At 41.6% G+C, this 25,692-nt stretch overlaps 1 protein-coding gene across 6 annotated transcripts in view; it reads left to right on the forward strand.

Annotated features, from left to right (window-relative positions):
- The window catches only part of ANKRD44 (ankyrin repeat domain 44), a 305,459-nt gene that overhangs the window by 142,553 nt on the left and 137,214 nt on the right, over positions 1–25,692 (forward strand). For all 6 annotated transcript variants that reach the window (XM_065930903.1, XM_065930904.1, XM_065930905.1 and 3 more), the window contains exon 3: positions 22,512–22,590. In XM_065930903.1, the coding sequence (XP_065786975.1) occupies positions 22,512–22,590 (79 nt within the window). The remainder of the gene's footprint in view (positions 1–22,511; positions 22,591–25,692) is intronic.

The following is a 25,692-nucleotide window of genomic DNA, read 5'->3' on the forward strand; positions in this document are numbered from 1 at the left end:
CCTGAGAAACAATTTTTCTCAGCTCAGTGGGAGTGATTAGAATTTGGGGAATTAACTCACACTAAGTTTACAAGAGAATGATTTATAAACCAAAATGCCAAATTTATTAATTTCCAATAGCTGGGAAACTAGATCTGTCACTTATATATGTTATGCTTTTATTCTTGGACAAGATGATTTATTCAGGATTTATCTTTCATATCCCGAGACAAGATATGTGTCTTTTAGACACAGAGCTTCATTTTCTGAGCTCCTCCAGTGCTCAGGGCCCTTTTTACATGTGGCCTCCTAGTTCCCACTCTCTATTCCTAGCTCACCTGGCTCACAGATGAGCACACAGGAAATGAGATGCAGGATGTGACCCACTCACCGCGGTTGGTATTCATTCCGCCTTTCTGTCACCCCGGTAATTACAGGTGGCTGTGGCAGCAATTAGAGTTTGGTCACCAAAAACGAAAGCCTTGTCTGGTCAGCTCCTCTGTCAGGAGACCCCTCCCACCAAGTGGACAGCTTGTGCGTCTTCAGTCACTGCGTCTACTGGAGAGGATGCTTATATGGCTCTTGGACATCTTGCAAAGTGCAAGTACATTTCAGGGACCAAGGAGAGATGAACTACTAGTTTTGAGACATGTTGCTGGGAAAACATTTCAGGGAGGGCCTGGGGGAGGTTGAGGGTTAGGCCTTCGACATGAAGACATCTCAGGCATTGAGAAAACGAGGAGGAAGAAGGCAGCTCTGGCTGAGGCATGTCTGACTAAGCAGAGGTCTAGTGCTCCGGGGCTTGGAGGGCCGCTTGATCAGGGAGTCGGGGTGAAAGGCATGGGTGTTAGGGGGGACTGCAGGAAGGGGAGCAGCAGGAGGTGAGAGAATCCTCTGCAGGGAAGGTGGTCTCCTGGTAGGCGTGGGCTTTTTCACTGAGCATGCCTAGTGTGGCAGCCAAGCCCGGGAGACCTGCTGGGGGAAGGGCTGTCTTTGGAGAGCTGCTCTTCAGCTGGAGGAAGTACACGACCTGCCTGACCGCACATCATGGCTCCGGAGAACCGAGGGAAAGGGCTGCCGGTGTCAGGCCTGCCTGGGAACTCCAGGAACACAACAGCTGCACTTCCTTCCCGCTTCGCCACACCCCTGACCTTGTGCTGCCAGAGAGGGGTCTACCCAGACACAGCGGGCAGCTTCTGAGGCCAGACCTCCAGTGACCTGAGGGGTGTAATAGAAAGTCCCCACTCAGCCAAGTTGGAATCACGTCGTCTCTTACCCCTGAATAAAATTTCCCTAGCAGCCCCGGTCCTAGCTGGGTGACACAGTTGTCTGGGATACACATCAGCCTTTTGGGAAAATCCATCCTGGGAAACTCTTGAGGAATTGAGAAGCAGTAGATACCACCTGTGACCCTGCTTCCTTTACGTGTCCTTTGTAAAGACTTTCTTTGATGCACCCACACCTGCAATTGTAGTCTCTTCAGCCCTCTTTTATTTATTTATTTATTTATTTATTTTTGGGGGGGCCACTTGGCCTGTGGGATCTCAGTTCCCTGACTAGGGGCTGAACCTGTGCCCCTGGCAGTGGAAGCGTGGAGTCCTAACTGCTGGATTGCCAGCGAAAGCCCATCTCCTCTTCTTCATCACTAGCACCCCTCCCCTGCACTGGGCCTGCATTGGCCTGTGAATAAAGGTGACCAGCCCACGCCTTCTCCTTTCTGTGACTATGCCAACATCTAGATTTCCTATGCTTGGAACTAGCCACACCAGTAGTTTCATTTTAATAGGAGCCTCTAATCATTTCATATACAGGTTTGCGTAGCTAGAAACAAGGAAATAAATATTCCACCTTAAACAAAATTTTAATGTTGGTCCCCTAGTTCCAGAAACCACTGGGTTTTCAGGAACTGGCATTTGTGAACTGGTTGTGGACGTGAATGTCCGTCGGTCTCTAGGTCTTATTGTAGTGGAGGTCTCTCTGGAACCAGACTGCACATCAGGCAGCCCATCCTGGTGGGCACACAGGTGAACTTTATTGATAAGAAACGGTAGCTGAGCCTCATGACTTTTGTTACCACCTTCTTAGCAAGCTTTCTCACCCACTGGATAAGTGAGGTACAAAACTAAGGCCTTGTTGAAAGCAATAGAATGGATAGGAAATCTGAAGGGCTGGGGATCCTGGGATGGTCAGACAGCTTTGAAACAAGGCCAGGCCGTACCCCTGGCGGACTAAGGGGTTGCTCTCTTCAGTCAAGTTTAGATGTGGACGAGAGCCACAGATAACCATGCCACTGACCCATCCAGACTCTTTGGCACCCCTGACCCCTTGTAGATGGCAGTTCTCTGCCTCACCACAGAAACCTACAAGCCATCCTCATTCAGACCCTTTTCTTGTTGTTTAGGTTTGATAACGTCTAAAATAAATTAAGACAATACCCTCATTTATTCCTCCAAGAAATGTATATTGAGCACCTACTGTATGCCAGATGTGTGACGCTTTGTGACCCCATGGACTGTAGCCCAGCCGGCTCCTCAGTCCATGGAATTCTCCAGGCAAGAATACTGAAGTTGGGTTGCCTTTCCCTTCTTCAGGGCATCTTCCCCGCCCAGGGATGCAACCCAGGTCTCCTGCATTGCAGGCAGATGCTTTACTGTCTGAGCTACCAGGGAAGCCTGCTCTGGTACTAGGTTGATACAGAAATGAATAAGACTCTCTCTGCCCTGAGCCCACAGCCTGGTTGGTGGGAGTCAGAAAGGAGGAGGACGGACAATCAGTTGTGGGGGTGCCATGAGAGAAGCTTGTATAGTAGAGGGAGGTGGGCGGAGAATCAGAAGAGGTTTCAGAGGAAAGGTCAGTTGAGCTGAGTATGAAAAGACTCTCTCAGGTGACAGAAAACTCAGATCAGGGGCTCCCTGTTTTGTGATTATAAAACAAATGTCGTCGTTACATTATATTGAAATGCTCCTGCTTCTTCTCAAAGGGGAATGTTTTGTGTTGACGTCTCAAAGCCCTCACACTTCCTCGTCCTTGCCAGCCTTTGTTATTTGTGGTTTGTTGATTTATTTATGCTGTGCATCAGAGAAGCTTAGGCACGCAGGCTCAGTAGTTGCAGGGCACGGGCTTAGTTACTCTGCAACCTGTGGAATCTTCCCAGACCAAGGATCGAACCCATGCCCGCAGCATTAGCAGGAGGGTTCTTAACGACTGGACTCCCAGGGAAGTTCATGTGTGGTCTTTTTGATGATAGTCAAGCTCATGTCTTCTTTTGTTATCCTGTCATTATTTTATAATTTAGTGAAAAAAATAATCAGTTTTTATAACATTTAATTTGTAGGCCATTTTCAGAAATATAGATGGTATGCAAAGCAAGATATATTTAAATTAAAAATCATTCCCTTCCATGAATACATAAGCTCAATAGAGAGAAGGTAACACTAGCAAGCAAGCAAATTATCCAGATGTGTATTAGTGTTTACCCCACCCATCAAATACCACATCCCCCTGTCCTCTGGTGTTGGGTACGTGAGTATTTGAGATCTTCTGGGGGAAGGCTCCATTCTTGCCTTCGTATACTTGAAGCCATATTTTCAAGTGAGGCTCCTAACCGGCTCTTAGCTCATGTGAAAAAAGTACTAGCTATTCTGGAAATACTAAGCAATTTAAAGTTGTTGGAAACAAATATCCCCCATGGTGCATGTACTCCAATACTTTGGCCACCTAATGTGAAGAACTGACTCATTGGAAAAGACCCTGATGTTGGGAAAGATTGAAGGCAGGAGGAGAAGGGGGATGACAGAGGATGAGATGGTTGGATGGCATCACTGACTCGATGGACATGAGTCTGAGCAAGCTCTGGAAGTTAATGATGGACAGGGAAGCCTGGCGTGCTGCAGTCCACGGGGTCGCCAAGAGTCAGACATGACTGAGCGACTGACCTGAACTGATAGTGCTTGTTTGTGAAGGCCACGTGCGCCACTGACCATTTTGTCCAAGGGATGTTGTCAGATGGTATGGGTTTATTTGACGTTATCCTGAAGCTGGAGAGATGCGTCTCCCATATTCCTTTTCATCAAGAAATGCTGTTACGTAACTGTCTCCACATTCTGGGACCACTCACATCAGTCTGTAATTAGAGGGCTTGGGAGGCCTGCCATCTTGCCGTCTTCTCTCACTAAGCAGAAGGTTCTGTATGGAATCATTACAGTGTGTTTAGCTGTCTGTCCTAGTGGCTCAGTTAGGAAGGGCATCGATGAATGCTTCCTTGCTTGTTGCTGTATAAAGTGGCCCCATGTTTATCTTCCTGACAACCTCAATGATTCTGTGGTGCCTTTACTTCTAATAAGTTAATAAAGGAGACTGATAGCATAGGTGTCTTGGGCAGCAAAACTTTCTTGTCAAGTGTCAGAAAGGTTTAGTGAGGGTGTTCTAATTTGCACATGCCTAGTTCAACGGTTTTTAAGCTTTGGGGAAGGAGAGAAAGGGCAGAGCATCCTTCTCCCAAGGGCAGTTCCCATCAGTTCAAGTTGCAGCCAGGTCTGACTCTGCTGAACTACCAAGACTGGATGAGAAAACAGGCCTTCATGGCAGCAGAGATATTGGGTTGGCCAAAAAAGTTAACTCAGGTTTTTCTGTAAGATGTTACAGAAAAATTTAAACAGACTTTCTGGCCAACCCAATATATCCTCATCAAGTATGTAGAGCTGCTGGGGGGTAGGTGTTCTAGGTGGTTCCATAAGGTGAAGACTCTGCTGTGGGTCCCAGGAGATAAAGGATGCATCATGGGAGGCCCAGCTTTGGAGCCTGGCAGAAACTTTGGTTACCTTTGATGGGGGTGGAACGGATACAATGGCCAGGCCCATCGAAGCTGACTGCTTTAGGAGGGAGAGGAGGCGGGCAAAGCACTGCTCTGTGCCGGCTTTGAGCGGGCAGTGTCAGCCCTTCTACTGGTTAAAAAATACCGCTTCTCATCAGTAACTTGTTTATTCTGAGTCTCCTTATATAGTATCTTCCCAAGGGGAACTAAAAGAATTAGGATAAGCCACAAATATGTTAATAATGATGATGAGGATGGCTAATATTTATTGGAAATTAGTTTCCGCCTATCTGGGTGGTGATCCTATTTTCATTTTACAGAAAAGAAAATAAATCTCAGAGAAACTGATTTGTTTGCCCAAAGTCACACAGCTCCTCAGTGGCAGAGGAGGGATTTAAAGTCAGGTCATTCTGAGTCCAAAGTGTATGTTCTTTAGGCACTAAGAGGATGCCTCTAACGAAAGTGTGTGTGTGTGTGTGAGTGTGTGTCCATGTGTCCATTCCTGTCCTGCAGGTCACTCGGCAGGAAAGGTCAGGGTGGATCAAAGGCCCCTAAAGTGTCCTGAGGAGGGTGGAAGCAGGGTCTTCCTTGGTGAGGAATTCATACTGGCTAGTCGGATCCTATGTGGTATTCTGAGAGAACACAGAGAACACAGTGGAATCAGGAAACCGAGACTCCTCAAAAGTTGGTGTCTAACTTTTAGCAAGTCGTTCAACTCTGAGTCAGCCTTGGTTCTTGTCCTATAAAATGGGGATAACTATACCTACTTGATCAGTCTCCCTGAATTTTCCTAATAAACTGATGCAGTTTTGTAGGACAATGCTTTGGCAACTGTATGGAGCATTATACAAATTATAGTTTTCCCAAGTTTAGTAATAAACATAATGTTTTGTGGTTTGCAAAGGAACATTTTGCATATCAATTATTTAAAACCTTACTATAGGATAAGGAAGATTTTTAGATGGGAAACAATATCCAGTGCGTTACTATTTTGTGTTTAATTACTTACAACTAACTTTTATTAGAGCAAGCCAGTTGTTTGTTTTGCTTTTTTTTTTTCCATTTATTTTTATTAGTTGGAGGCTAATTACTTTACAATATTGTAGTGGTTTTTGCCGTACATTGACATGAATCAGCCATGGGTTTACATGTGTTCCCCATCCTGAATCCCCCTCCCACCTCCCTCCCCATCCCACCCCTCTGGGTCATCCCAGTGCACCAGCCCCGAGCACTTGTCTCATGCATCCAACCTGGGCTGGTGATCTGTTTCACACTTTGATAATATACATGTTTCCGTGTTGTTCTCTCAGATCATCCCACCTTTGTCTTCTCCCATAGAGTCCAAAAGTCCGTTCTATACATCTGTGTCTCTTTTTCTGTTTTGCATATAGGGTAATTATTACCATCTTTCTAAATTCCATATATAGGCGGTAGTATACTGTATTGGTGTTTATCTTTCTGGCTCATTTCACTCTGTATAATGGGCTCCAGTTTCATCCATCTCATTAGAACTGATTCAAATGAATTCTTTTTAAAGGCTGAGTAATATTCCACGGTGTATATGTCCCCCAGCTTCCTTATCCATTCGTCTGCTGATGGGCATCTAGGTTGCTTCCATGTCCTGGCTATTATAAACAGTGCTGCGATGAACATTGGGGTGCATGTGTCTCTTTCAGATCTAGTTTCCTCTGTGTGTATGCCCAGGAGTGGGATTGCTGGGTTGTTTTGCTCTATTTTTGTTTGTTTTTTAATAGTAAAGTCTTATTTGCAAAAGGAATTTTAGGTTTTTTGTTTCTAAACTATGTTAATTCAAGTCTTGAAATACAGGCAAAGAAAGAAGAAGGTGAAGAACACCCGTAGCACTCTTCATGCAGCTCTGATGATTGTTAGCCTCTTGGTATACTGAGCTGATCATCAAGATCTCAGGTCCTAATAACTACATTGCTGCTTTTTATTATCAGGGTTGTGTGTAAACTCAGTTACTCTAGTACCCACCTGGAGGCTGGAACAAACTTGTAAAGAAATATTAATCATTTTAGTCAAGATGATTTTTTATGGACCACAGAAATTGTTTTTATGAGTTTGCTTCTGCCTCTCCTATTAGACATCTTTGTTGAAGAAATTGTTAATGAACTAATTAAAAGAGACTGGGAGCCTGGGGTGGGGCCCTAACAGAAACTAAACTTCTCTTGTCTCTGGTTAGCTCATGGGAACCAAGGGCAGTTCCAGATTGTGGGCCTCCTTAGATATTCTTAGCAGTAAAACGTTCCCACCATGTATATTAGAATTATGGTTTCTCCGGGAAAAACTACTTACCAAATACATACAGTTAAAAACACTGCTCCTTCTTATACTTGGGATGCTGCACAGGGCATCTGTGAATGTGATTAGCTTTTAGGGTTCCGGGAGAGGGGGTTCCCTGAAGACCTGCTTTCATCAGAAACTCATGATGATTGCCTTCGCATTGGCTGAATGTGTTTTACTGTTTCATTGGCAACAGAACTCGAGCATGTTGGTCTGTTTTCTAACCTGTAGGACTAGAGGACTAGAATCCTTTTCTATGTTCTGTTTTTGCTGACTCTCAAGAAACGTTTCTGGCCAAGTACAATCAGGGCAACAGAATAAATAGCAGCCTAGCGTGCCACAGTCAGTTAATGGGGTTGCAGAGTCGGACATGACTGAGTGACTGAACTGAACTGAACTGTTCTGTCAATTTCCCCAGGCAGAGTCTGCTGTAAGAGGACTTCTGGGGACTTCCCTTTCAGTCCAGTGGTTAGGACTCTGCATTTCCAGGGCAGGGGGTATGTGTTTGATACCTGACTGGGGAAGGAGGATCCCACATGCTGTGCCGTGCAGCCAAAAAATAATATAAATTATAAATATATAAAAATTATTTTGTTAAAATGTGCCAACAGATCATGTGTCTGGTGAGGTGCTTAAAAAAATAGATTAAAAAAAGGAACTTCTGTCACTTGGAAATTTCTGGCACTGGTAAGATTCCAACGGTCCTCTGGTGACATGTTGCGCAGTGAACCCACAGATTAGGCATGAACAATTCCATTTGATACTTGTACTTAGTTTTCTAGATTTACTTTCTACATCCTTCAGTTCAGTTCAGTTCAGTCGCTCAGTCGTGTCCAACTCTTTGTGACCCTATGAATCGCAGCACGCCAGGCCTCCCTGTCCATCACCAGCTCCTGGAGTTTATTCAAACTCATGCCCATTGAGTTGGTAATGCCATCCAGCCATCTCATCCTCTGTCGTCCCCTTCTCCTCCTGCCTCCAATCCCTCCCAGCATCAGGGTCTTTTCCAATGCGTCAACTCTTCGCATGAGGTGGCCAAAGTATTGGACTTTCAGCATTAGTCCTTCCAATGAACACCCAGAACTGATCTCCTTTAGGATGGACCGGTTGGATCTCCTTGCAGTCCAAGGGACTCTCAAGAGTCTTCTCCAACATCACAGTTCAAAAGCATCAATTTTTCAGTGCTCAGCTTTCTTCACAGTCCAACCCTTACATCCATACATGACCGCTGGAAAAACCATAGCCTTGACTAGACGGACTTTTGTTGGCAAAGTAGTGTCTCTGCTTTTTAATATGCTCTCTAGGTTGGTCATAACTTTCCTTCCAAGAAGTAAATGTCTTTTAATTTCATGGCTGCAGTCACCATCTGCAGTGATTTTGGAGCCCCCAAAAATAAAGTCTGACACTGTTTCCACTGTCTCCCCATCTATTTCCCTTGAGGTGATGGAACCAGATGCCATGATCTTACCCAGTACAAATTTGTCAAAGGTTTCATTTAGGAAATGTAAATGTCCTAAGACATTTTGAAGAGAGCTCTTGCTTGTGCCTGTTTTTTTTTTTTTTTTCTGTGCCTGTTTTTAAATCGTATACAGTTTAATCCAACACCCCATTCTTTTGCCAGAACTTCACTTTTATGTCTCTACATGAGCAGGACATAACATGAATTGCTTCATCCCTTTTCATGACTTTGCCATTTCTTTTCTTCCTTGTAACTGAATTGTTGCATGGGTGTATTTTTTTTAAACTCTTAGATATGCCCTTCTTTATGTTGTGCAAGGGAGAATGTATTTTAATTACCTGCTTATATACTTTAAAGCAGCTTTATTGAGACATAATTGGCTTACAATAAAGTAGACATATAATAAAGATTTGCAAAGTTTTGACATGTCTGGTTGTTCAGTTGCTTAGTTGTGTCGAGCTCTTTATGACCCCATGGACATGCCACGCTTCCCTGTCCTTTACTATCTCCTGGAGTTTGTTCAAACTCATGTCCATTGGGCTGATGATGCCATCCAACCGTCTCATCTTCTGTCGCCCCCTTCTCCTCCTGCCCTCAGTCTTTCCCAGCATCAAGGTCTTTTCCAGTGAGTTGACTCTTCACATCGGGTGGCCAAAGTGTTGGAGCTTCAGCTTCAGCATCAGTCCTTTGACATGCTTGCACCCGTGAAACTACCACCATAATCAAGATAATGAATATATCCATCATCCCCAGCAGTTTCCTTGTGCCTCTTGGTAACCCGTTCCTCCCACCCTTTCTAATCCCTGCTCCAGCTTCCTTAGGCACACCCTGATCTGCTTTCTGTCACTGTACATTAGTTTGCATTTCCTAGAATTTTATGTAAATGAATTCATACAGTACATAATCTTTTTTTGATCTGACTCCTTTCATGCTACTTAATTATTTTGATTCATCCATGTTGTGGATCACAACAAACTGTGGAAAATTCTTAAAGAGATGGGAATACCAGACCACCTTACCTGCCTCCTGTGAAACCTGTATGCAGGTCAAGAAGCAGCAGTTGGAACTGGACACAGAACAACGGACTGGTTCCAAATTGGGAAAAGAGTACGTCAAGGATATGTATTGTCATCCTGCTTATTTTTAACTTATATGCAGAGTACATCATGCGAAATGCCAGACTGGATGAAGCACAAGCTGGAATCAAGATTTCCAGGAGAAATATCAATAACCTCAGATATGCAGATGATACCATCCTTATGGCAGAAAGTGTAGAGAATCTAAAGAGCCTCTTGATGAAGGTGAAAGAAGAGAGTTAAAAAGCTGGCATAAAACACAACATTCAAAAAACTAAGATCATGGCATCTGGTCCCATCACTTCATGGCAAATAGATGCAGAAACGGTGGAAACAGTGCCAGACTTTATTTTCTTGGGCTTCAAAATCACTCCAGATGGTGACTGTAGTCATGAAAGTAAAAGATGCTTGCTCCTTGGAAGAAAAGCTATGACCAACTTAGACAGCATATTAAAAAGCGGAGACATTACTTTGCTGACAAAGGTCCGTATAGTCATAGCTATGGTTTTTCTGGTAGTCATGTATGGGTGTGAGTGCTGGATCATAAGGAAGGCTGAGTGCTAAAGAATTGGTGCTTTTGAGCTCTGGTGTTAGAGAAGACTCTTGAGAGTCCCTTGGACTGCAAAGAGATCAAATTAGTCAATCCTAAAGGAAATCAGTCCTGAACATTCACTGGAAGGACTGCTGCTGAAGCTGAAGCTCCAATACTTTGGCCACCTGACGCGAAGAGCTGACTCATTAGAAAAGATCCTGATGCTGAGAAAGATTGAAGGCAGGAGGAGAAGGGGACGACAGAGGATAAGATGGTTGGATGGCATCACTGACTCAATGGACATGAGTTTGAGTAAGCTGCAGGAGATGGTGGTAGACAGGAGAGTCTGGTCTGCTGCAGTCCATGGGGTCGCAAAGAGTGAACACCACTGAGTGATTGAACAACAACAACAAATTCACGTTGTAATGTGTAACAATAGTTCATTCCTGTTAATTGCTGAATAGTGTTCCACTGTATGGAAATATCACAGTTTGTTTATCCATTTGTCTGTTGGTAGAGATTTGGATTGTTTCCACTTTTTGGTTATGAAAATAAAGTTGTTAGAACTTGTGGTTGCCTAGGGGGAGGAGCAGTAAGGGAAGGATGTTTTGGAAGTTTGGGGTTAGCAGATGCAAGCTGCTGTATATAGAATAGATAAAGAACAAAGTCCTGCTATATGGTACATGCCTTAGTGACCGAACATCAGCTGTATGGACAGAGAACTATATTCAATATCCTGTACTAAACCATAATGGAAAAGAATACAAAAAGAACATACATAACTGGATCACTTTGCTGTCCAGCAGAAGCTAACAGAACATTGTAAATCAACTGTACTCAGTAAAATAAATTAAAAAAAGAAAACTGTTACAGGCATTCATGTATAGGTCTTTGTGTGGACAGATGCTTTCTTTTCACTTGGGTAAATATCTGAATCATTTAGGTCTGTATTTAACTTTTTAAGAAATTGCCAAACTGTGATCTGAAATGATTGTGCCATTTTACATTCCCACCAGTGGTGTATGAATGTTTCAGTTTCTCTACATCCTCACCAACACTTGATATTATCACTCTTTTTAATTTTAACCATTTTAGTAAGTATGTAATGTGCTTTTGATTTGCATTTCCCTGATGATCAGTGTTGTTGAGCATTAGTTCATGTGCTTATCTGCTACCTGTATAATATCTGTTCACATCTTTTGCTTGCTTTTTGATTGGATCGTTTGTCTTCATATTAATGAGTTTTGAGAGTTTTTTGGTATCTTTTAGATAGAAGTCATTTATCCTATATATACTTTAAAATATTTTCTTTCACTCTGTGGCTTGTCTTCTCATTCTCTCAACACTGTATTTCAGGGACTTCTCCAGGGATCCAGTGGTTAATGGACCTACACTTGCAATGGAAGCAGTGTGGGTTGACCCCTCTTTGTGCAAATTAGATATACATTCTGTGTGGTGCAGCCAGAAAACAAACAAACAAAAAAATCAACAAACAAACAAAAAACCCAGTGTGTTTCAAAGAGCAGAAGTTACTCTTTTTGATGAAATTCAATTTGTGCTTTTATGGGTCATGCTTTGATGTTATAGCTAAGAAATCTTTGTCTAATGTAAGGTTCCAAGGGATTTCTCCTATGTTTCTTTCAGAATTTTAAGTTTTGCATTTAGCTCTGTGTTCCATCTTGATTTAATTTTTGTCTAGTGTGCAAGATATGGGCTGAAGCTTTGTTTGTTTGTTTCAGTGCCATTTATTGACAAGACTGTCCTTTCACTGGTGACTTACCCTAGGTCCTTCTTTGAGAATCATGTGTTGTCCGTACATGTGTCTTTACACCAATACACTAAATTGTTTCGATTATAGGAGCCTCATGTTAAAATCTGAAAATCAGGTAGTGTTTGTTCTCCAACTCTATTCTTCTTGCCAGCTAGTATTTCTTACTTATGAGGATTTCGTTCTTAGGTCTAGACTATTACTGCAAGAGTACTAATCATAATCAACAATAACTTTCATTTTGTTTGCCAAGACTTATAACTATTCAAAGAGTCAGCAAGAGCATGAGCAATGGAATCAGATCTGGTTCTGAAATGTGGTTCTATCACTGATTAACTGTGTGACTCTGGTCAAGTTACTTATCATCTGAAAGTCTCAGGTTCCTCCACTGTAAAATAGGGATGATAACATTTACCTCATAGTATTATTTTAGGAACAAATTAGAAAATATACAGATCTCTGATGTAATTTTTGCTTAATATATGTTAATTTAGTTTAAAAAATTAATGCAATAGAATATATAGTATTTAGTTACCTAAGGCAGATATAATCAAAATGTCTTTCTCATTTCTCTTATTTAATCTTTTTTTTTGGCCACGTGACTTGCAGGATCTTAGCCCCTACCAGGGATCTAACTGGGCCCCAGCAATGAGAGTACAGAGTCCTAACCACTGGACCACCAGGGAATTCCTATATTTTATCTTCACTTTAAAGTCTTTTGAGTGATTATTATTTCGCTTCAAGAATTATATATAGTTTTGAGGTTTGAATTTGAACATTTTTAGATATAGCAAAATGTACTGGTGTTTCTCATAACATCTGTGTTACATTCAGATGGATGGGTTAAGACACCAACGGAGTGGTGGTTGAATGAGGTTATTCAGTGCTGGGGGTGTGTAGAGGCAGAGATAAACCACCACTTTTCAGGCATAGAATATTCCAGCCAAGAAAAATCTGGCTCTATGGAATCACACATGCATGGAAGATGAATAACGATTGTAAATCTGAATTTTTCTTTTATGGTGACTTGGGGTAGACATTGACCTGTCTCTCCTATGTCTAGGTGAAGATAAAACTTGAGTTTTTGCTGAAAATTGAATTAAGCAATATTTTAAAAAATCTTCCATGCTTCATAAGAAAAAGACTAATAACTGAATTTGGAAATGGATAAAGGATATATACAGGGAGTTTGAAGTTGAAGCCAGAATTTTTAGTAGACATGTGAAAAGAATCTTAACCTCATTTGTATGTAGTGAAATATGAATCAAAGCCTCAATGAAATACCATGTTAGGTACATCATATTGGCAAAGAGTAATAAGGTTGATAATAGCAAATATTGGCAAAGATGTCAGGGAAAGTAACTAATTAACTTGTGGCTGGTGGGAGTATAAATTGGTAAACCATTTTTGAAAGCTATTTGGCAATACCTAATAAAGGTGAACATGAATGTTCCCTGAGATCAGGCCTTTCTTTTCTTGGTGTTTACCCTAGGGGAATTCTCGTACATATTCTGGGAGAGACATGGACAGAATGTACATTGCAACATCCTTTCTCGTAGTGAAGAATCAGAAACTGCCTAACCTGTCTCTCTGCCTTCCTCTCCGTTTCTCTGTCTCTCACGCACGCATACACATAGCGAATTATTTCCTGAACCATTTATAAGTCACAGTACTCATGACATTTACCCTTAAAGCTGTTTTTTTAAAAACAGAGTTCTGAAGCAGATGTAAAAGCATGTTAACATGTTTGATTTCGCTGGTGGGACATATAGATCTGGTATTTTTCTATTTGCCTCTGTATCTGTGAGCTGTTAAAAAGAAATATGATTTTTGTTTCCCTTTTTTGCTGTTTTTTCTTCTTTAAAAACTTCTTTTAATTTCTCACTTCAGACCAAGTGAGAGATTCAGACCAATCTTTCCCTTTCTGTGTCTTGCTTGATTTAAATCTTTAATGTGTCTTCGGCTCTTTTCCTCACATGATTTGATGTATCTCCAAGGTACTGATTTTGTGTCCAGAGTTCTTTAGATATTTGTTTGCTCCTGCTCATCTCCACTCAATGTACATAAGCTGGTTAGTTATTTCTCCACTCCTTTGGTAGTAGTGGGCATTTGAGTTGCTGATTGGAACTTAACTTTTGTGTTTCATGACAGGAAAGCTTTGTAGAGTTTTTTTTTTTTTAATATTGTGCTGTCTGCCTGTCTTAGTATTTCAGATATTTCTGTGTAGGGAGGGATGTTTGTTTTAGTGTACGACAGATGCGTACAGTGAAGATTAGATCGTGCACTTCTAACTAGAATTTTCAAAGAATTGTAATAAACAATTCTTAATCTTCAAAAGAGAGGCTTGGGGTGCCCCCTCGGTCGGCCTGCCTAACTCAGTGTGTTGTTTAGCTGCCAGAATGACTCTCTGCCCGCCTCAAGTTCACTTTACATGGACATGCTTCTAGTTCCCCATTTTCTTTCATCTGCGTCTTTGGTAAACAGATGACAGAAACTTCCTCTGCCTGATCCTTCCATGACATGCTGCAAATTTAGCTCAGATGCCAGCTGGCTGTGTGTGTCTTTGGCTATTCATAGAAAGGGAGGGTTTAACCTTCCTTCCTTCTGAAGAAAACCTGAATTTTTTCCATGAGTCTGAATCTGTTTGCCAAGGGCTATTTGGAATTGAAGCTCCTAGGGGATAGAAAAAGATCTCTCTTTTTGTGAACTTGAACAATCTTTTAAAAACTACGTTGATAATTTATTTCTTTTAAAAAATTAATTTATTTTAATTGGAGAATAATTACAATGCAGTGATGGTTTTTGCCGTACATCAGCATGAATTAGCCAAAGGTATACATGTGTCCCCCCAATCCTGAGCCTCCCTCCCATCTCCCCCCCAGCCTATCCCTCTGGGTTGTCCCAGAGCACCAACTTTGGGTGCCCTGCTTCATGCATCAAACTTGCACTGGTCATCTATTTTGCATATGGTAATATACATGTTTCAATGCTATTCTCTCAAATCATCCCACCCTCACCTTCTCCAGCTGAGTCCGAAAGTCTGTTCTTTACACCAGTGTCTCCTTTGCTGCCTTGAATGTAGGATCGCCGGTACTGTCTTTCTAAATTCCATATATATGTGTTCATATACAGTGTTTGTCTTTCTCTTTCTGACTTACCTCACTCTGTATAATAGGCTTCAGGTTCATTCACCTCATTAGAACTGACTCAAGTACATTCCTTTGTGTATTTATGTATCCTCAAATGCATTACTTTTCCTGAGTTTTATATATGTACACAACTTCCTTATCCATTCATCTAGGTTGCTTCCATGTCCTCGCTATTGTAAGCAGTGCTGCGATGAACATTGGGGTGCACGTGTCTCTTTCAGATCTGGTTTCCTCCGTGTGTATGTCCAGCAGTGGGATTTCTGGGTCATATGGCAGTTCTATTTCCAGTTTTTAAGGAATCTCCACAATCTTCTCCATAGTTGCTGTACCAGTTTGCATTCCCACCAACAGTGTAAGAGGGTTCCCTTTTCTCCACACCCTTTCCAGCATTTATTGCTTGTAGACTTTTTGATGATGGCCATTCTGACTGGTGTGAGATGATACCTCATTGTGGTTTTGATTTGCATTTCTCTGATGATGAGTGATGTTGAGCATCTTTTCATGTGTTTGTTAGTCACCTGTATGTCTTCTTTGGGGAAATGTCTGTTTAGGTCTTTTCCCCACTTTTTGACTGGGTTTTTTGTTTTTCTGGTATTGAACCACATGAACTGCTTGTATATTTTGGAGATTAATGCTTTGTCAGTTGTTTCATTTGCTATTATTTTCTTCCATTCTGAGGGCTGTCTTTTCACCTTGCTTACAGTTTCCTTCATTCAAAAGCTTTTAAATTTAATTGGGTCCCATTTGTTTATTTTTATTTTCATTACTCTGGGAGATGGGTCATGGAGGATCTTGCTGTGATTTATATTGGAGAGTGTTCTGTTCATATTTTCCTCTAAGAGTTTTACCGTTTCTGATTTTATATTTAGGTCTTTAATCGATTTTGAATTTATTTTTGTGTTTATTTCTGATGTGTGCTTGCTTTTGAGTTTTTTCTCCTCTGTGTTTCTGGGTGTTGTAAAGACCTACACAACCACTTATTAACTGTTGGTCATCTCAGAAAGTCCGCTTGGACAACAGATAGAATGAACACAAACGGTGCAGAACATGTAGCTTGGCTATAGTGCCTGAAGGCTACTCTTGTCCTAGTCTGGTCCTGGATTCTAGTTTTGATCCAGAAACTGCCCCAAGGCAGCCTATAAGATACCAGCTGGGCTCTGGGACTGAACTGGAGGTCTGGCCCAGGGCTTCCCAAGTTCCTATTGAGTGGGAGCCAGTAGGGCTTCTTGAGAGTCCTGGGCAAAATGTGTTCATGTCCCAGTTCAAAAGAGATTTTTTTCTTGTCCATTTAGACCTCTTGCCCCAGGCGTGGTCAGAATTGAACAGGTTTGGGGACAGTATTTACTATAGCATTAGTCTCAGTGGGATTCCCTGGTGGCTCAGATGGTAAAGGATCTGCCTGCACTGCGGGAGGCCTGGGTTTGATACCTGGGTCAGGAAGATCCCCTGGAGAAGGATGGCAACCCACTCTAGCACTCTTGCCTGGAGAATCCCAGGGACAGAGGAGCCTGGTGAACCACAGTCCACGGGGCTACAAAGAGTCTGATATGATTGAGTGGCTAATACTTTGTCACAGTGCATTTGGTAATTTTCATAAATCTTTTAACATCACAAATATCAAATTACCATGTCCTTGCTTTTATTTTTTTCTGATGTCCTAAATTTGCCAACTGGTTACTGGATGTAAGTGTCTTTATGGTGATGACTGAATGTTTCAAATTTTGTACTCTATTAATAACATCTATCACAGTGTCTGGAAGATAATACCTTCTCAATACATGTCTGTACCCAGAAAATATGGCTGAATATATGGTGGTAAAACATATTCCAAAGTCACTGTTCTTAGTTTATCCTTCTTCAATTTTTTTCAACTCTTCTGTTTTCATCTCTCTTAAATCAAAGTCTTAGATGATTTCTAACATCATTTGTACTGCTTCCTATAATTCTTCCTTCATACCTGTTCCCCCAAATTTTGTTCAGTCAAAAATAAACAAGGCTTTATTTTCCCCCTTGGGCTTTGTCCTTCATATTTAAACGATTTTAAACATTATTTGTGTCTCTGTCTGATTCTTGTATTCTATCAAGCTCTTGCTGGTTGGTATGCCTGCTGACCCTGGCTTATGGGAAATCAGTTGTTTCCACATAGGTCTGTGGTTTGTGAGCTCACCTCCAGAGAGGTTTTCGTCTGTGGGAATCCTGGGTCACCTGGATCAAGGACACATCTCTCTAGATAGGTATTGTTTTTTCTTCTTGGCACCATCAGGGTATCCTTGGCCTAGAACCAATTTTTATAACTATTTTCTGACTCGAAAGTTTCTAGACTATGCAGGGGTCTTCCCAGGTGGTGCTAGTGGTAAAGAATCCAGCTGCCGATGCAGGAGACACAGGAGACGTGGGTTTGACCCCTGGGTTGGAAAGATTCCCTGGGGTAGGAAATGGCAATCCATTCCAGTATTCTTCAAATCCTGAAACCACAGGAGGGCAGACTCCGGGATACACATGCTCAGTGGAGACACTTTTTTTCTTCCACCAAGAATCTAGGCCAAGGCATTACTTTGCATCTGCCCAGGGAGTGTTTAGCTTTTTCTGGAGCCCACCGTTGTTCTTTAGAAATCTTTCTTCAAGACCACTTTCTAGGTCTTCCAGGTTTAGTTCTCCACCTCACCTTCCATCCCAGAGCAAGTGTTCTGTCCCAAGCCCCTGGAGTGTGGCTTCTCCCTGCAGGGTAATGAGCTCATGTGCTTCCAGCTTTGGTTCTGTTTATTCCTTATGTCCTGCCCCAGATCATTTAACTTTTTGCAAGCTCATTTAAGTGAAAGTTTTCTATATGTTTGTTACATTTCCCCCAGAACTTCTTAGGGATTATAAGGGAAAGTTATTTTGACTATCAAGGCAGCTTCTATGATGATGTTCTTGCTTCCATTTTTTTTTTGTTTGGTTTTGAATTTTATGTTTAAATTCCTTCTCATTGTTCAGATCTTTTGCTCTTGGTAGATGTACACCCCACATTTTGTAAGCAAGGTTTCTGTGTGTGGGCTATGACCCATAGGACACAAAAGGATGACTGCTGACGTTTCCTAGACATCTGGAACAGAGGCTAACAGACTAAAGTCCTATAATCTGTTTTTAATTGGATAATAATTGCTTTACAATGTTGTGTTGGTTTCTTCCATCAACAGTGCAAATCTGTCATAATTTTATATATAAATATATATATGCCGTCCCTCTTGAGCCTCGCTCCCCTGTCCCATCCATCTTGCTTGGTCATCACTTGCTTCCATTTATAAAGAAAAAAGTTTCAAGTTGGTAGCCAGGACCCCCAATTCTTTGACATCAGTTTACCGTATTGGGCAAGTCATACAACATATCCAAGGGCTCAGAGTTCATATCTTTTAAATGGTGATAGCGAGACTTAACAACAGAGTTCTGAAAGATGTGTCTCCCCTGATACGGATGTTATAAGATTTAAATAATAGAATAGATGAGAAGGCATTGTGAAAAAAAATCTAAAAGCCCTGTCTCAGTACCGGATGGATTTTGTTTCTTCTTTTAGATGCCGTAGGGATATCATTGGCCAATGACCTATTTTTCCTAGTATTATTATTAGCGTTTTCTTTTCCCGGAGCCGTCCCTCTCCTTCTACTGTTGCATCTCCCAGTCCATTTATCTAGCCGATGGCAAGCAGAGCGGACCTCTACTTAGAGGATGAACTGCACCTTCTGGCTGGTTTCACCTCGTTGGGTATGGTGATGGATGTGACTCTGTTATTCACCTCTCAACTTATCATCCTGTACATCACTCAGGTTCCTTGCTTGAGAGCAGGTGTTGGCAACCCTTGGTCAATAGTAGTAATGCATTGTTATTTTAGGTAAGGTCTTAAGAGCACATGAAATTGTTTATATGATTCTGCTGCTTCGGTGAACTGAAGAACTGCTGCCTGGATATAGATCTTCTCTGCTTTGCCTGCTCATGGCCTGTCATGAGGGAGAGTATCAGTTGGCATAGGTGTTCAGAAAGCTGTAGGAAACCTTTAAATGCGTATTAGGAGGAAAAATAGGATTTATAACCAAGGAGTTTTTACAGTGTGAGCTCATGTAACACACCCATATTATAATATAAAAACTTCAATTTGAACAAGTCATGTCATTAAAGGACCTACAGGATGAGTAAAGCCTGTTACATAATGATGGACTAACCAGATTTGAATATTGGTATTTTTTTGGCTTTTATTTGAGGCCAAGTTCTCAAACAGAGCATTGACTTTGCTTCAGGTCAAATTAAAGTCATAAGTTGGGTTGGGTTAGTGCTTCTTTAAATCACTTAGGTGAGGTTTAATTTGTTGAACCAAATTCTGGAACCAGTTCAATTTATGAACGAACATATAATTATTTAATTTTTATTCTAAGGCCCAATAGATACTTTTCAGTTATTATAGAGGATTCAAAGAGAATATAAAGCTGAAAAGGAAAGTGCTTGTAGAAACATAATAGAAGAAATAGAAGACATTTGTGAAAGTCTGATCTCAGGTATTTGTATAGTTCACTGTACAAATTAATACTTGATTCTCAAATAAGCAAATATGCTTCTAAACATTGAATCTTTATTTTCACAGAAAGGATGATATGGCAATAAGAGGGTTAACCGTGGTTTTAAATCTTACTGAATTTCTAAGCCATAGTGTTATAATAGTGTTAGTGGCTCAGTCCTTTCTGACTCTGTGATTCCATGGGCTGTAGCCTGCTGGGCCTCTCCAGGCAAGAATACTCTAGTGGGTTGCCATTTCCCTCTCCAGGGGGTGTTCCCAACCCAGGGATTGAAGCTGGGTCTCCTGCATTGCAGGCAGTCTCTTAACTGCCTAAGCTACCAGGGAAGTCCTTTTCTAAGGCATATCATTATCGAATATGGAATACTAACGTGACTGCCCTACTTCCTCTTATCTGTAGTGATTGCCTGCTGCATACATAGACATAAATTCCCAGTTAATTCAAACCCCCTCTTTTGATCCACTGAAAAGTTAGTTAATCTCTTCATAAAACCTATTTACCAGACCTCCTAACAAATAGGCTGGCTTGAAGATCAGTTCTTGTCATGTTCCCTGCCTACCATCTGTTTTAGATATTAGTGAGTCATGAAATGCCTAAAAGCTATAGTCTGAAAGAGACTAAGAGCAGATGACCTGAACTGTCAGAAAACAAAATAACATCCTTGGGCTTCAAGGACTGTTAGGTATATTGTCTAATCAAGCAATGATAGGAATGATGATTAAAATCAATAGTGACTCTACAAGTGTCAAAACTAAAATGCATCCCAGTTTCTGGAGAAACTGCCAAGACGGTGCATAGGCTTTGGTTACCTTTGTTATAGGATAGCTGCTGAGAGTTTGTAGCAGAGGCCATGCATGTAGACTAGTTGAGCTTGGTCAGTTTATGCTGAGCACCTAGTATGGGCTTTCCCTGTGACTCAGCCGGTAAAGAATCCCCCTGCAATGCAGGAGACCTGGCTTCGATCCCTGGGTTGGGAAGAGCCCCTGGAGAAGGGAAAGGCTACCCACTCCAGTATTCTGGCCTGGAGAATTCCATGGCTGTATAGTCCATGGGGTTGCAATGAGTTAGACACGGCTGAGTGACTTTCACTTCACTTCACTTCTTCACCTAGTATGGTGCTGCTATAGGGAGAGAGGTAAGACCTGTTCTCTACCCTGTGAGAGTTCTCAGTCTTCGAGGGAAGGTGTTGTTACTGAACCAAACTTGGATCTGCTCACCTGGATGCAGTAGAGACAATCTTCTGATACCGGATTGTGGTGAAGGAACATGCAGCGTTTATTGCAAGGCCAAGCAAGGAGTATGGGCAACTGATGCTCAAAACTCCTGAACTCCTTGATGGCTCTGAGGGAAAAGTTTTTAAAGTCAGGGTGATGGAGAGGGTTTGGGGTATATGATCAGCTTGTGGCCATTCTTCTGGTTGGTTGGTGGTGAGGTAATTGGGTGTCAGCATCCTCAACATTCTGGTTCCGACTTGTCTGGGATCTACGTGCTTATGTCAGCACGCAGTTAACTTCTTCCTCTTGGTGGAGGTTTCAGTATCTGCAAAACAACTCAAGGATGTGGCTCAGGATATTATCTATAGCCCTCGAGGAGGAACTCAAGGTCCTAGATTTTGTTTAATGTCTGTGTTATTTTCTCTTTTCTTTGTGCCTTTTCTCACTTTGATTAAATTTGTTCTTTGGAACTAGGGGAAAGTCTTGGGAGCTAAAGTTTCTCTACAAACGAGGCAGGTAGGGGACACGGATGGGGAAGGCCCCATAGGGTCCTTCTGGGTTACAGCATCCCACAACTGTCTATGCTGTGACAATAGTGGCCACCATGTGGCCACGAGCACTTGCTGTGTGTGTACCAAGCCTCATACCTGCTGAGGACTTCTTTACCTACATTGTCTTGAATGCTCTTATCAGTCCTCTAGGGAGGTATCATCTCCAGTTTACAGATGGGGAAGCAGTATTTTTTCCCCCTGCCTGTTATCATGCTGCCTCACAGCATAATATGTTGAATGCCATGCAAAGGACTTAGTCTGGAATCTGACAGGTGAAGGTCTAATCTTGACTCTGCTATTTACCTGTGGAGTCTTGAGGACATTTCTTAATTTATTTGAGCCACAGTTTCTCATCTGTACACCAGAGTTAGTAATAATATCTGCCTCAGCTCTTAACTTCAGTGTCAGCACCCTCAGAAAGCCCTTACGCAACCACCCTAAGGAATCTTATTCTCATCTTCACAGTCACTGCGTCTCATCCTGTTTTAATTTTGTTATAGTCTTTATCACCATCTGAAAGGATTTCATGTGTCACTGGGTTACATGACTATTATCAGCCTTCCCACTTGATTGTAAGTTTCGTGAAGGCATGAACTCATAGTTACCCCTCTGTCCCCAGAATCTGGTTCCTGACACACAGTAGACATTCAGTAAGTATTACATGGATGGGCAGTGGTCTAAGCAACAGTACTGGAAAATAATTCTATTTATATTTCATGTCCTTGTGAATAAGTTTTCTTAGAAAGAAAATAAGTCATTGAAAGCTTTGAACTGTACTGTTAAGATAGGTAAGAAGCATTGAAATTTTTTCACCCATACTGAAGATTTAAAGAAAAATTATTTAATCATCCAGTGCATGATGGGCCATCCTTGACCTGAGCTGGGCTCTAATAAAAGGAACAATGAGGCAAATACAACATACGGACCCAGAAATGGGGATCTTTCCTTCATGTGACTGGGGGAGATGCTGAGAGAAATGTGTGACCAGCACTCATCTGAATAGATGTTTGGCCTTCACTCTCTCTCATAAGCATTAACCTCAGAGTAAGTGACATGTCATAGTGTATCTACCAAAGGCAGCTCCGGCCGGTACTGACTTGTTTATCTTTGCCATTGTTTCAGGATTCTGAGAAGCGAACCCCACTTCATGTGGCTGCGTTTCTGGGAGATGCAGAGATAATTGAACTCCTGATTCTGTCAGGTAAATATCAGCTGTACTTAAAAGTCAATGGCATGTGAAAATTTAAATAACCAATTTACTAGATTGACTACTACAAAGAACCCAAAGTTTCTTTATTGTGCTTGTGGACATTTATTTGATCACTGACTTTATCAGTAGACAGGGGACAATACAAGACATTATTCTTATTGAAAAATGATTTCTCCAGTAAAACTTTTATGTTGCTTTGGAAGTCTGACTCCTGATCATCTTAACAAGTAGTCAGGCCCAGGATTGTGGACGCATTCTGTACATTTGGATATCTGTTTCTTTCACTGTAAAAAATTAAAAATTAAAGAAGGAAAATGGATTCCTTAAAGTCTACATGAATACACATAGATATGTGTGTGTATTTACATATTTTTAAATTGCACTGCAAAACAGTACTATTTTGTTTAACTTAATTCAACCTCATGGAGGTTAGGTTAGATACATGACTATAATGTAATCAAAGCATAAAAATATGGGGAAAAAATGAAACATCAGTTTCTGGATAGTAGTTACCTCTGAGGAGGCAAATAGAGTGAGAGATGTTTTCAGGGGAGGGTATAAAAGAGACAGTAATTCTGTAAAATACTTCATTTTTTAAAAATTGGGAGTAAATATGTGGCCAGCACATGTTGTGTGCATACTGGTCTTTGTGATACTGTTCTCTTTATTTTTCTATGTATTTTAAATATTTCATCAGATTTTAAAATACCAGCGTTTTCATTTTTGGAAACCTATATACTTGGTGGGAATCCCAGGTGGCTCAGTGGTAGAGAATCTGCCTGTCAGTACAGGAGATGCAGAAGACGTGGGTTCGATCCCTGTGTCAGGAAGATCCCCTGGAGGAGGAAATGGCAACCCACTCCAGTATTCCCGCCTGGAAAATCCCCATAGACAGAAGAGCCTGGCGGCTACAGTCCATAGGATTTCAATGAGTCGGACACGATTGCATGACTAGACAACACATAAGCACCTTTGCTCGGTACATCCCACCCAAAACCAGCATGTGCTTTTTCCTTTGAGTGTTTGCTGGACAAATCCGTGGAGTGGATCTAAGCATGTGCATGAGTCTCCATGTGGATTGCATGCAGGCTAGCTGGCTTTCTTCTTCCTTCTTTTGGTTTGGGGAGATTCAAATCTGGAGGAAATGCCGCTGCCCAGAGACTACGCGAAAGGCCAATAATAAGGTTTCGCCTTTGTTTGCAGTAGTAAAGGGAAACTGTAGAATTCCAAAGTCAGCTATGCAAAGACAGGAACTGATAACAGTTTTGGAGCAGGTGTGGAGAACACTGTGAAAAAGAATGGTGCTGTGATGCACAAGGAAGATTCACATTGCCCTTATTTTTGTTGTGTTTGTGTTCTTGAGGTAGCTTTTCTCAGGAAACAAGTATTCTATGCCTTGCAATGCTTGTGCTCCATGCTCCTGACAGTCTCATGGAGGTTAGGTTAGGATTCATGGAGCATTTTTTGTGCAGTTGAGAACAGGCCTTCCTTCTGCTAATTCTAAAGATGTTTCAAGGCTGTATTCCAAACAAGCATGCAGTGCTTGGCACTGGCGCCGTCTGTGGCTAAGAGCCAGTGCACACCTGGCTGGTTGCCCCAGCAGTAGAAATCTGGCCCATGGAAAATTATAAAGCAGAATTGCCAAATAAAGACTTTTGTGGTATGACACCTAATGATCCCAACAAGCTCTACCTACCTTCTATGTGTTGTTTTAAGACACAGCTAAGGGTTCTCAGAGGAATGTTTGGTTCATGACTGTGCAAATTTAGAACTTTGCCTTATATCCCCAGCTATGCTTTTTTGCATGTTGGTTTGTTTGTTTTTCTACATTTGAAGGGGAAGGTTTTAATTCTTCAGCATGGAGGTGACCCATCTCTTTTTTCCCAGGCATCTAGGGTCTGATAATCAAAAGACTTGGTTTCACCTCTCCTTTATGTGGGCATGGAGCACCCTCCTCTTTTAAACAGGGCTCATTCAGAGCCAGGAGAAACTGTTCTGTATCTTTTGATCTGTACTGCTGTACCCTTAGCCCAGTCATCTTGGAAGAATCACTGAGCTATTAATGCCTTTAGTATAATTTCAGGTGGCACATGCTATGGAATTTTTCCTCCTTCCCTCATCAAATTAGGAAGACTTAGGATACGGAAGAGAATTGTGAAGGTTCTTTAGGAATTTTACTCAACTGTGGAAACTTAGCAAACTCTTGGAATTGTCATGGTTTTAATTTCCCTGAAAGGTCCTTTATTCATTTTGTGTAGTATATTCCTAAACAAATATCATTGCAAGAGCAGTGATTTCATCTCTTGACTTACATCTGGCAGCTGACCCTTTAGGGAATCCAACCAAATTGTTTTCCAGTTTAATAATGAATGAGGTGCTAATGAGTCCCATGTTGGACAAATCATTTGACTTTGCCAGAATCTCCCATTACAGCTGTGTTCTCCATTGTTGTATTAACTTACAGAGCAGAATGTAACTCCAGCCCACTAAATTCCTATTGACATTATCTTTTGTTAGCTAGGCAGATGGAACCCTGAGTGTGTCTGAGTAGACAGCAAAGAATTCAGGCCTTGCAGATTTCCTCCTCTTACAACTGCTTCTGGCTTTATTTTCACCACCTGCTTGTAGCTTCTGTTTTGGAACTGACCTAGTCAGGATTAAGGCAGAGAGAAAGTCAAGCGCTTGCTAAATCATTTGCCTGGAGATATATGGATGAGATCAGTGTGAACCAATCAGTGGCTAAGAGTTAAGACACTAGTGTTGAGATATGGGGAGCAGAACACACAGAGAAACATAGTAACAAGACCTTGTACAGAAATTCTGGAAACACACAAGGGTTAGAGAGAAGGTTCTGAGCCGAAGGAAGAAAACCAGGAGTACACACCCTGTAATATGTGAGTGTTTGTGAGTTGTAACTATTAATTAAAAAAAATAAATTAGAATGTAGGCCACCAAACAAGTGGTATTCCTATGACATTATTTCCTGTGATTTTTCAAAATGGGATTACCACTCCCAATGCAAATTGCCTCCAGAGCTGGTGGCAGGTCATTCTTTTGATTCTTTCATGCATAACAAATATTCATCCTTTGAGG

The sequence above is a fragment of the Muntiacus reevesi genome, chromosome 3 (genome assembly GCF_963930625.1).
Source record: "Muntiacus reevesi chromosome 3, mMunRee1.1, whole genome shotgun sequence".
Taxonomy (NCBI): domain Eukaryota; kingdom Metazoa; phylum Chordata; class Mammalia; order Artiodactyla; family Cervidae; genus Muntiacus; species Muntiacus reevesi.